Raw genomic sequence first — 12924 nt, forward strand, 5'->3', positions numbered from 1 at the left:
GTGGCAAGAGCTAAGGCTAGTATGATATCTACCTATGTATAGATTGTTTTTGTTAATACAGACGTGGATTATTGCAGAAGATTTGTATCTCTACTTCTGGAATGCTCTTACGTAACTAATAGAAATTCAAGAGCGTTTTTAGTAGAATACACGAACTTGATAACAGATTAGTATCCTTGCACTTTAGAAGGAGCTTATGGCTGTCCGTGTGTTTCTCTCAATAATAAAGTTTCAAAACCAAACTGTAAAGAATCTAATGATAGCAGCCATTGAATGGACACTTGCCGAACTACAATAATCCAAAATCAAATAAAACACTAAAGGATAATTCCATAGGATCTCCCTACACATATACTCACGGAACTAATCAGACAAGTTTTCTTGTTATAACCACGTTCATATAATGAACTGAAACATTTTATGGATTTCAACATAATGATGTTGCAATTTTTCTCTGCAATTTCACGATAAATGCTAAATTTATTTATAGATACGTATGAAAGCATGCTGTCTTGAAACCAAGTGCATTTTTGAATAAAGGCCAATTCTACGGTAGTATCAAGCTGGTATGGTTATCGTCAGCCTCACCAAGTTGGGTGTGAAGCAACACGCTTACAATTACACCTTTGAAAGCTTTTTCGTATGTGGTGTTCTTGCCAATGCTCATCTTTCTAATTTTGAGCTGTTTATTATTCAATACAAGTTTAAACGGTTGAGTATTGATTTTAAGAAACAGTTTAAAATCAATTTGCAGGCTTTCCTTGAAACGGAATTGCCTAGAATAAAAGGTTATTGATAGATTTGTGCCTTGAAACATGCATCTCTTCCTATCAAGCGAGATATAGCTTAAATCGAGTTAAATGTTAAATAGGTCAATATGTGTCAAGTGCGTCTGATACCAGAAGATAAGCCTGAATTAGAGTCAAAATGTAAAATAGGGTGGGTTCATTCATTGTTTAAATTTTATCAGCTGCAAAATATATACATCCATGTTTTTAGGATATAGCTCTAAACTTTCGGATACATGTACTATTGCAGAGTTTATAAAGGCTGCAGACCGATGAGGACCTTGACAGATCTTCTGAAGGCCACTAAAACGCCATTCATCTGCTGGATTCCAGAGTCTTTAATGGAGATACTCATTAGTCTTTCCTGTGTCATCAGACTTGTCAATTGCGGCTGAATAGCATGATCTATCCAAGAAATCAGACTGCGGCAGATGAAATCACTAGGGGGTGGACCTCAAAACATCAATTGGAAATGCCATGGATGGTTGCAACTTTTTCTACATTCAATATCATGATTTCAAGGTCCATACGAAGAGCAGCTCAACAGTTTGGAGTCCCAAAGAACGTATGTCTAAGGATAGATATAACAACACAAGTGTCACTTATTATTTTATCTGAGTTCAGTGCCGTTATTCCTCAACAATTGCGTTGAAAAATGCGCTTGACACAATTGAGCAATACAATCCAGACATAAATGCATTTATCTCTGTCAATGATTCACACATATTGCAAAAAAAGGCAAAAGCCTCTGACGAGAGACAAGCACAAGGTAGATTCGGCAAGTGGGTTGTGCAGTGAGCGTCTGTATTGACAGTTTTGACTAGGAAAACCACTGAGTGCGTTGGATGGCACCACTGTGGCTATCAAAGATAACATTTGCACCAGCTTTTTACCAACTACATGTGCATCTAATATGCTGAGAGGTAAGGAATGTTTGCTTGGTCATGGCAACTGGATGACTGACGCACAATCGATAGACTTCACGTCACCTTACGACGCCACTGTTGTGAAATTACTGGATGAAGCTGGTGCATTGATTGTTGGCAAGACGAATATGGACGAGTTTGGCATGGGGTAGGAGGTGCTTCTGAGTAGTTGCCATGATCAGGGCCTAACTTTCTGATGTAGTTCATACAATGTTCACAGCGCATTTGGGCCTGTCATGAATCCAATTGGGTATAGCAAAAAAGAAACGAGGTCTGCAGGAGGTAGCTCCGGTGGAAGTGCTGCTAGCGTGGCCATGAACATGTGTACAGCGTAAGGACAGCAGCAAAGGCATCTCTAGAACGGATATTCACAGCAGTTTAATAGCGCATTGGGATCAGATACGGGTGGATCAGTCAGAATGCCTGCATCCTACTGTGGATTGGTTGGATTCAAGCCTACCTACGGCAGATGTTCTAGACATGGATTAATCGCATATGCAAATTCATTAGATACAATTGGTATATTAACAAGAAATGTGCAAGATTGCTCCAAAGTGTACGACATTATTTCACACTATGATGTCCAGGACCCAACATCGATACCAAGCGAACTACGATATCAATTAGATGACCAACACCAGACTTTGCTATCTAGACTCCAACAGCAAGGCAATTTAGAAGGGTTAGTTGTTGGTGTCCCACAAGAATTTTACGTCGATTCACTGTCGCCTCAAGTACTCAAAGTGTGGAGAAACGGAATACAGCATTTGAGGGATTTGGGCGCAACGATAAAATCAGTGTCAATTCCTCATATATCCTTAGCTTTACCTGCTTATTATATCATAGCATTGGCAGAAGCGAGCTCAAACCTATCTAGATATGATGGCATTCGCTATGGTAACTGTCTAGTAGTGTAGTTTTAGACCGTTTCCATGACACTAATATCTGTATATTAGGTTATCGGAGTAGCGATATAGATCAAGCAGATCATGAACTATTGTATGAGGCAACTCGAACACATGGATTTGGACATGAAGTACAAAGACGTATATTACTAGGAACGCATGTGTTGACTGCTGGGTAAGAAGCTAGAGTTCAGCACATTTATGCTGTTATTAATGGAGCACTTTGTAGTACATTTGAGACGCTGTTCCTTCCTGCCCAAAAAGCCAGAAGATTGATTCAGAGTGAATTCAACCACGTATTTTCACAACCCAATCTATTAGACAACGATTCTACAAAGCACGGAGAGGCAGATGTGCTACTAGTACCTAGCGCGACATCGACTGCACCCAATCTGGACAAAACTCGCAACACTGACAATGGCGTTGAAGAATACATGGATGATGTGATGACATTACCTGCCAATTTAGCAGGAATTCCTGCCATCACAGTACCATTTGAGGAGAAGGACGAGGGTTATCCAATTGGATTGCAATTATTAGGCCAATATGGTCATGACAAATTCTTACTGCACGTAGCCGAGCAAATGACTAGAAAATAGAGCTGTGATTTTGAATCTAATCAGACATGGCGTTTCCTGCAAAGTGCACATGAAATAAAGAGTACCGGTCTGTGCCTATTAGGTCATTCTAAGGCATCAATCACACTTTTTAGCGTGAAAGAACTCGTTGTCAGTACGCTTAAACTTTGTACCAAGCTGAACGGCATCTGAACTCCAGTAATTACATCAAATTAAAGGCTACTGTTCATCTTAATATCATCATCGATCATCTCTTTCAGAGACGCCGGGTTCTCTTGGCTATATACTACAACATGTGCTGCACTGTATCACTATACAGACATTTATTCGCCTCCAACGTCTCATATGATTGTTTGTTTGACACAAGTCTGTTAAAAGTGCATAGTGTGCAATAAGCTGACCAGAGTAGATACTGCAGCTGAGCTACACGATTACTGTAATGCTTTTTTTATGCTAGCATTAAAGCACTCGCATCATTGAAAGCAATAGATTTCATGTAATAATGAAATAAAAGATATGAAGATTAAAAATCAGGGCAATCAAAGGTTTAATGATCTAATGTACCACAAGGCAAGTTTATAGAAATGCCATCATTTCAGCTTGATTGGAAATAGAGACAAGTGTGGCGTCAATCAGTAAGCACCAATATAAGCAAGTTCATAATGGCGACGCCTCAAGGCTGCCCAGTTTCAAAGTAAAGGCAAGGCTGGCTGACCTGATGACAGGAGTCTAGGCCATCAAAAGTATAATAAGAATATCGGAGTGGAGTATATAAGATTTGATGAAATGTAGATCATCAGCAAGTGGTGATGTTCTCCATGGACTTGGGACATTAGGCACAAAAGTGTATTGCATGCATTAATTGCTATTGTGGTAACATTTATAAACAAGAAAACCCTTCTTTATTTCATCAAATACAATGTGATATCAAAAGAAGGTGCAGGAGTCTATTCTCTTGGTGCAACAACTGCGCCCAGCTCGCATCTTATGCTACTTTTAGATTTTTTAGTGATTTTTATAGTAATGGCTCTCTCTCTCTTCTCTCTACACCGGCCAATTTAGCCGCTATAATTCGCTTGAACAACCGAAGCAGTGCTGCCCCATTTTTTTACATGCTTTCTCGAAAAAGTACATGTGGCAAGAACAAATGATTAAAAAGCACGATGTGCATTTCCTCATTATGAACTGCAATTTGCATTGCAAGTTGCATGCACTCGAAAGCAGGAAAACAAGCCTCTTTTTTTTTTCCATCTCTCTCAAAATAGAAACGATTCCCTCTCTTCCTCTCCCCTTCTTTTTTCTTCTTGTTCTTTCTTTTGTTCTTCCCTTTTGCGACTCTCTTTTCCTTTCCTTTTTTTTCTTGGGGTAAAGATCTAACACGATGGATTCATACTACGAGAACAATCTCAATGGAGAAGAATGCGAGGATCCTCATTGTCATGGCTGTCAGAAGCCCATAGAAGATGGGTCCGTGGTGCAGTTTGGCGACGGCATTTGGCATTTTGAATGGTACAGACTCGAATAAGCAAAAGTTGTTGCCGTATAGTTAACAAGTCTGAATAGCTTTCGTTGTGCAAAATGTCAAAAGCTAGTTGAATGTTACAGTAATCTGCTGCTTCTGAGAGATGGAAGCCCTATTTGTGAAGATTGTTCATATAGTTGTCATGCATGTTCAAAGACGATCAAAGACGAAGCTATTATGACAGGTAACAAAGCTTAAAAAGACGCTACCGAGAGACATCCAGTTAATGAGGAATCTATAGGCGACGAAGCATATCATGCAGATTGTTTTCGCTGTGTTCAATGCAGCAAGAAGATAGACGACCTCGTATTCACGCAAACCAGCAAAGGCATCTACTGTACGAAATGCCACGAGGCGAGAAAATTGCTAAGGCTCAAGCGACGAGACGAACGAAACAATGTATGTCCAGCGCAAAACAACGCATGCAAAACTGGCTGAAAACTAACCTTCCTCGTAGAACAAGGCGAACGAGACCAGTAAAATAGCGCCCCCTACATCACTGAACAGCAATCTCACTAGACCTGGCCATGCGTTCAGAAGTTCTTCCACCACATCCATTGTGAATGCATACATTGACGAACACCTACGCACGCCTATATTAGAATCCAACGATATCAGCGAACTGAACGAGATGCTGATGGGCCAGAGAAGCAGTGAAGAGACGCTCCGAAATTCTCTTGATCAAAGTCATCAGCTGGAGCAAAGCAATGACGATACAGCACAAGTGAGGGAGCTGAAACGTGATTTAAGCGAAACCAAAACTCGATTAAAGGAGGTGGAGAGCAAGTTCAATAAGATTAAGGTATTGTTTGAATGAGGGGGAGGGGATACATCAGGCGAAAAACGTGAAATTAATTTAAATTAAATAATATAGACAATTAGCCGAAAAGCCTTGGATGAGTTTCACATGGTGAAGGATGGCTATGCGTCTGAAGTACAAGCGAGACGAGATGCTGAAAATGCAATGATCAGGTTAAAGAGCGAACTTGTCTTTTATCAGCAGGCCTCCATCTTTAGTGGACATGACTTTATCCATTACAGCAAAGAGGAGATTGAGGAGCTAAACCAGACCCGTGCTGATTTGGAGCAACTGTGCCATGATCTCAGAACAGAACGAGACAGCTTGGTCCATGAGCTTGAAAACCACTCCAAAAATATCGAGAAACTGTTTGCAAGCCAAAAGCCTCAAGATCTGCATTGGGAGAGACTGCAACACGCCTACCAGCAGCAATTGGACTCCATGCAAAAAGACATGTCGAATGCAAAGAACAACTATGCTAAGCTCATCAAGGGTAGAGAAGATATCATATCAGACATGATCTTGCTCAACACCAAAAACGCTGAATTGACTCAACTGAACAATGATTTATCCCGCCGTGTGATGGAGCGAGAGCAGGAAGCAAAGGCAGTGTTTGCAGGCATGAGTTTCTTGACCACCCCAGCAGAGGAGAGTAATAATAGCAGCAGTAGCACAAGCACAAACAGCAGCACTATGAAACATCGAAGAAACCTTTCCACAGGATCCATTGGTATCACACATTCCACTTCCATGACTGAAATCAACAATGGCAAGGCAGAAAGTTTTATATCACCCGCAACAGCAAAACTAGCGCAGAGGGATAGCTTCAATGGATCAGCAGCGCCAAAACTGTTCAAATTTAGACGAAACAAGAGTGGCTCTGGAAAGCACAAGATGACCAACAGACAAAACGACGATTTGATTGCTGTTCCTTACGACAGCAACAGCAATTCCAACACAAGATCCTTGGAGCCGGTCTCAGAATCTTTTATGAAAAAGGAACCAGAAAACGTCAAGGCAGGAAAGCACCATTTCGCACAACAAAAGTTCTTGAGACCTATTAAATGCGAAGCTTGTGGTGAAAAGATGTGGCGAGTGAACGAATTAAAATGTTCAGGTAACTGGGGAAAAAAAATGCGGGTATCATTGGATGTATCACTCATGCTCGTTTAATTTTAGAATGTGGTATTGTATGCCACTCCAAATGTGTCTACAGTGTTCCACAAGCCTGCTACAGAAAATCCAGCCTGGACAACAACAGGTCAGACGCAGACAGTACAAGGCATATGTTTGGCAATGATTTGATCAAGCAAGTGCAGGCTGAGAAGAGCAAGGTACCGCTTGTGGTTGAAAAGTGTATTGAATCTGTAGAATCAAGAGGTAACTATAGATAGTGAGATAGAGACAAGCCTTAATTAACATGTGTGTATGGCAAGGCATGGATTATGAGGGTATTTATCGAAAATCGGGTGGTGTAGGACAAATGAGACAAATTCAGCAATCATTTGAGAAGGGCGAAATACCCAACCTGATTGACGAAGAGAAGTGGAACGATATCTGCGCCATTACCAGTGTTCTCAAGCAGTATTTCAGAGAGTTGCCCAACCCGTTATTCACTTACGAACTCCACTCCAAATTCATGGATGCTATGAGTAAGACGCCAACATATGATACTATGCCAAGTAGGAAACTAATTGTCGCCATTGTCTAGTGATTGCGAATAGCTCTGAACAACTGCAGGCAATGACACAGCTGATCCAAACGCTCCCCATCGAGAACTTCAACACACTGAAATACCTCATGGAACATTTGAACCGGGTTCAAATCAGGAGCAAGGAGAACCTCATGACATCCAAAAACCTTGCAGTCATCTTTGGGCCCACATTACTGCGAGATCAAGATGAAAATCGCGATTTGCTGGAGATGAACCATAAAATCAATACCATTGAGTTTATCCTAAACCACATGGATACGCTGTTTGTGATTGAAACTATCATGGGAAGTGCTACCAATACCATTACGTCCCTCTCGTCTACGACACTGAACAACACGACATCGGATCACCGTCGCATCCATTTGCCTCCTCTCCAGAGAGGTGAAGATCTTAGCACTCTTCTTGGTAACTATCAGTCTCGTCATGACGAAAGTACCACAGGGCAATCATGTTCTAGCACCAGTGCCAATAAAACGACTCTGGCAGCAGTTCCACCAAGGCCAAATGCAGGATACATCTAATCTTTGTGTATATAATGAACAAGACGACGCACACACACACACACACTCTATATATAATTAATTTTTATACATATACTATTATTCCCTCCCTTTCCTTTCTTGTTTTATACTTATAAACAAATTACATATAGCATCCACTATTTAAAGCTCTAAGCTTACAAAGGGCCTTTGAATTAAGACGAGCAGTAATGGTTGACCACATAACTTTGTTTTACGAACATATGATTTTGAACTAAAGCTTATAAACAAAGTTCTTGTCTTGCTTATCAGTCAAATCCAAGTATATATCTGTCTCGTCCTCTGACAGATTAGCGAGTCTACGCTTATTCTCTCTCACCATCATGACATAGAGGACCAATAACAGAATAGCAATAAGTGCGTTAGCCAGACAGAAGCCAACGATGCCTATATTTATATTCAAGTTAGTGACATATCTCCTCTTTTGCATGTTTAGTAACTACTTGCCTCCCCAGTATGTTGGTGCTTGATCTTCAACCATGATAAGAGGGCCAATAAAGTTACCAAAGGTCTGTCCTACGATAAGAACAGCATTGTAAAAGACCTTCTTTGTGTAACCAGAGACATTGTTGGAGACAAGCGTCAATATAAGAGATGAGGTACCTGTCATTGCCCAACTAAGATAGAGACCAACCAACTTTGGTGTACCAGGAATGACAGCCAAAAATATGCAGCCCAGCAAGGAAATAATGGTTGTGCCGATGGCTGTAAACGTGTTTCTTTGAAGCTTGTGAGCAAGCAAGACAGATACCATGGCAAAAAATGCGGCGGCAGCGCCATTGGGAATTTGAAGGATGATGGAATTGAGAGACTACATGCGTATTAGCCATTGCAAAAGTTAAATAATAGAGATAAACTTACAGAGAAACCAAGGCCTTGGACAAGCAAGGCGCTAAATGTGATCAATCCACCATTTTGAAGACTGTTCAAGAGAAAGACCACAAAGAGGATCCACAGTCGAGGCTCTTTAGCAGCTTCCCACATTTGCTCCCTCTTGATTTCCTTGTTTCGCACTACGCAATTGTCTTTGGATCTTTCTTGAACGATTTCTTTTTCTTTTTCGGTCAATCGCAACAATCTATGGTGAGTATCATCCACCAAGAAGAAGAAGGTCAAGAAGCCAACGACGACGGTAGCGATACCAAAGACAATGTATCCCCTAATGGTAAACAGTGGGTGTATGATTTGGCAAGATTTGAAGCAAGCAACCTACCAACGCCAGCCTCGGAGGCCTTTGACACCGTCTAAATGAGCAAGGCCGTAAGCAATGACAACGCCCAAGATAGTGCCCATGCCTGTGCCGACATGAACAAAGCCCCAACATCTTGATTGCTCAGATTTACGGTATAAAGTGTTTAGCAAGATATAGATACAAGGATATGTGACACCTTCAAAGAGACCCAATAAGAATCTGGTGGCGAGCAATTGACCAAATGTGTTACAAGCACCCGTTGCTCCCATTACGATACCCCAAATGACCAAGACACAACCTAGATATCGCCCAATTGGTAGTCTCTGAATCAAGTAATTGTTTGGTACCTGAATTGAGTATTCAAAGTAAAATAAGACGCTTTTGGTTAATAATTGTGTCTGTGGATTATGCAAATTGCAACTAGTCAATTTATATGTGAAACCATATGATAGTGTACCTGACAAACTAGGTAACCTAAATAAAAGATGGAGCCTAGCCAGCTATACTGACTACCACTCATGCCTGTGTCTTCGATGATGCCCAGCACAGCAGCTACAGTCAGTGCAGATTTGTCACAAAACTATACAATGATGATAAGATTCCTATTCATTGGCTATAGAACGGATCGTGTAGGTAATTACTTGAATAAAAATGATGAGAAAGATCAATGGCAAGAGAGTCCAATTCAACTTGCGAAGAAATGCAATTTCCTCAGGCGATTTGATCAGGACAGTAGAGTTATTCTTGCTGTTGTGGTTGTCGCTCTCTGCATAACCATCATCCAATTGTTGTCTCTTTTCATTCACATGCTCTGTATATTGCACTTGCTCTCTTTCCATGTTAGCAGTGATGAATATTTGAATACACAAGGAAGGAAAGCGAGCAATGTTGTAATATATATATATATATATATATGCATTTTGATCCAATTTTTACACACACGGTGAGTTTCTGAAGTTGAAACCCCTTTAGGCAGCTGATGATCTTTCCTGAAGTTGTTTAGCTAAAAGCATTCAATTGTGTCTCAATCACATCAATTGGAGCAACATGAAATAGCCTTTAAAATCAGTTTTCTCCTTTATTTACAGTGTAACACTGTGTTCATACTATACAAACTGACCGTTTCTGTAGGTTCCGTTGCTTCTTTTTTTTTTTTTTTTTTTTTACCAAGAAGTGTAATCCGCAATGCTTCACAGTGTAATAAATGGCCTATCAATTCAAACAAAAAAGTTTGTATCAGACATTTTCACATGGCATCTGAATAGTACGCACAACAAGGCATCTTCTTTTTTTCCATACAACATTTAAAGCTATCCATGCTGTAGTCATAACTGCTTGCACATATACCAGCCAGGTAAATCGTTATCGTTACATGGAACAAAACGATACATTGTTCTGTCCATTACTCGGTAAACACTTGAGTAATGTTGCTTTTGTGAATCAGCCAGCTCGAAGCATTTGATATTGTAAATTACCAAGATATACTACAAGTACGTCAGCAAACCGTTCAATGGAGTACATTGCACTCAGTCCATAATCGATAGATACATCATTTTAATGGTTCATTAGATCCAGTATTACTCATTGAATCAAGTTGTTGCCTTGTTTTAATGCAGTTTACCCAAGCTATCAAAAGGGGCTTTCAGCGGACTGATAATTAAAGAGGTATGCCATCTTTAGCATAGAGAAATTGGATGTTGATAGAAAGATGTCTGATGTGTCTTGCTAACAAAATCACTTGCATATAGAAAATCCACGCTCATTCGTATCAGATGCATCATTTGCATACATTGACTACATTGTGTATGTCATTCGGCTTCCCATTTGGGTGAGTAATTTGTAACCATTAGTTTTATAAGTCTTAAAAGCACCTGGAAAACAAAAACTGAAGGGCGGATAAACTAGTTAACAGCGCTTGTTAATTCTCGATGGCCTTTTCATGAACTCTCAACAGCAGTAATTGCCCTTCGTCGGAAGAGCATGGCATTGAGTTTGCCAGCCAAAATTGGCTTAAGCTCCGCTATAGATTCTATCCTTATTCGTTGATTTTTGGCCATTTTGCGACTTTCTCGATCTATTTTGCAATCTATTTTACTTTGTCATCCCTTTTCGCATGTCAGACACTAGTCAAGTACATCAACGTTCCTCGCAAGCTGACACTGCGGCTCCACTGTTGTGGACTCATGTGGTTAACTCACGCCGCAAAGGGAACAACAGACAACAACAATCCATCGTCTCTTTCAATCCCACTATCGTCAAACGACCTGTAACGGAAGCAGAGGCCTCGCAACAGGCCATCAATGGGGATACTTCGCCACCTCCTCAGGCGGTTATCCGTCCATTCCTCAAAGGCGTGGAACAGGATTCCGTCTTCATCGATCTGACACCTATCAAGGATCGCAATCTCTTGAACAAGGCTCTTCTTCAATTCAACGAAGCCTCTAATGCTGAAGACATGTATGAAGAATTTCTTGGATACCGGAAACAACCTCGACACTACCTCAACCATGCCTTCTTGGAAACCATGTGGCTGCCCAACAGCGAAGGTCGTAAGACTCTCATTGAAGAAGGTATCACTCTAGAGGATGGCACCTTTGTGAAAGGGTTTGCCTCGTACCATGCTGATGCTACGATTGTGAAACTGACCCTGGAGAATCTTCCTTTCTTGCCGGCCCTTCAGTTGAAGGAGGAAATGGCTGCCCGACTTTCTGCGTTCGGGGATGTCTTGGATCACGGCATCTCGAGAACTGATGGGATCTATCAAGGAGAAGGTTATGCTACACTTAATCTAACGGTTCCTTCCAGCCCTGGTTATGAATGTCAAGAGTTACATCCCGTTGGGAAATCTTGCCCTGGTCATCGCCATTTGGAGAAACTCAGTCGTGTCATTGTCTGGGATTTGACAGCTTCGGATCAAAGAAAAGTTTTACTCCAATGGGATCAAATGCCGGCTTTCTGTCGTAATTGTCAGAGCTCTGAACACTGTCGGGCTGATTGTCCTGACTACAAGAAGTGGGTCCGCTGCCATCATTGCAATGAAACTGGACATGTGGTGAAGAACTGCAGTCGCAATGACAGCCCAAACAAGGTCCGTGCGGTGGAAAACACTCCTGCCAAACCCCGAAAGGGCTCTCAGGTGGCCAAAGAGGGTAAAAAGGGTACTCAGGGTGGCTCCAAAGTAACTCCTGGTGGTGCTCCAGTTGGAAACAAAGGTAATGCCCAAGGAAAAGGCCAGGATGTTGCATCTGGTGGTTCCCAAGGTGATTCCGATAATCGAACTACTGCTACCCAGCAAGGTAGCACTCAAGGTGACGCTGATAGTCAAACAGGTGCTAGAAAGCAGGTAGTTGATAGAGATGTTCAAATGGATGATCTTCCAAAACTCCAAGTTAAAGAAGTCGATGGGAAAGGGGCTTCCAATGATATTATCATGTACGACTCTTCTACCCATTCTGCTAATGAACGAGAGGAGCGCCCTGAACGCCCTGCGAAGAAGATCGGTAAATTTAATGGCGCGGATGATGTTAGTTCTGCCAAACAACAAGCTGCATCTAATGAAGTAGAGACTGGACATCAACTCGGCTTGACAGGCCCTCCTTCACCTCCCCAACATTAATATGATTAATCAGCAAAATACAGTGAAAATAGCCACCCTCAATTGCCGTGGCCTAAAAAAAACAGATAACACCAAAAAAAGACAACAATTTATTAGATATCTTCGAACATTAGGATATGACATCTTAGTGCTTCAAGAAACACATGCAACAGACAACACATTTATAGACATACTCAACACTCAATTTACTTGCAAGTCGAGTCTTTGGACTCAACATTGCGGCATCATTTCCCTCAACACTCATTACTCACTCAAACACATCTCAGAAGGCATTGATGGGGGTCGATTTATCTTGGCTTCCCTTCATCTTACTCGAGACCTGGAAAATTCACCCAATTCACCACC

At 41.2% G+C, this 12924-nt stretch overlaps 4 protein-coding genes across 4 annotated transcripts; 3 read left to right on the plus strand and 1 right to left on the minus strand.

The window, feature by feature from the left end:
- Window positions 1–1299: 1299 nt before the first annotated feature.
- ATC70_010875 (uncharacterized protein) lies at window positions 1300–3218 on the plus strand (the record flags this gene model as incomplete). The annotated part of the gene is made up of 8 exons (XM_064830081.1): window positions 1300–1353; window positions 1413–1557; window positions 1613–1711; window positions 1766–1862; window positions 1917–2045; window positions 2100–2611; window positions 2671–2794; window positions 2849–3218. The coding sequence occupies 8 exons, from the start codon at window positions 1300–1302 to the stop codon at window positions 3216–3218; spliced, it is 1530 nt and encodes a 509-aa protein (XP_064682583.1).
- Window positions 3219–4578: 1360 nt separating this feature from the next.
- Window positions 4579–7753, plus strand: ATC70_010876 (uncharacterized protein; the record flags this gene model as incomplete). The annotated part of the gene is made up of 8 exons (XM_064830082.1): window positions 4579–4706; window positions 4761–4903; window positions 4961–5118; window positions 5177–5521; window positions 5594–6635; window positions 6698–6898; window positions 6955–7170; window positions 7230–7753. The coding sequence occupies 8 exons, from the start codon at window positions 4579–4581 to the stop codon at window positions 7751–7753; spliced, it is 2757 nt and encodes a 918-aa protein (XP_064682584.1).
- Window positions 7754–8210: 457 nt separating this feature from the next.
- MDN1 (AAA ATPase midasin) lies at window positions 8211–9802 on the minus strand (the record flags this gene model as incomplete). The annotated part of the gene is made up of 5 exons (XM_064830083.1): window positions 8211–8582; window positions 8633–8930; window positions 8985–9361; window positions 9421–9543; window positions 9605–9802. The coding sequence occupies 5 exons, from the start codon at window positions 9800–9802 to the stop codon at window positions 8211–8213; spliced, it is 1368 nt and encodes a 455-aa protein (XP_064682585.1).
- A 1274-nt stretch (window positions 9803–11076) lies between these two features.
- Window positions 11077–12579, plus strand: ATC70_010878 (uncharacterized protein; the record flags this gene model as incomplete). Its single annotated transcript, XM_064830084.1, has 1 exon — window positions 11077–12579. The coding sequence occupies one exon, from the start codon at window positions 11077–11079 to the stop codon at window positions 12577–12579; it is 1503 nt and encodes a 500-aa protein (XP_064682586.1).
- Window positions 12580–12924: the final 345 nt, after the last annotated feature.

Source organism: Mucor velutinosus (genome assembly GCF_035048745.1).
Source record: "Mucor velutinosus strain NIH1002 chromosome Unknown tig00001564, whole genome shotgun sequence".
Lineage (NCBI taxonomy): Eukaryota > Fungi > Mucoromycota > Mucoromycetes > Mucorales > Mucoraceae > Mucor > Mucor velutinosus.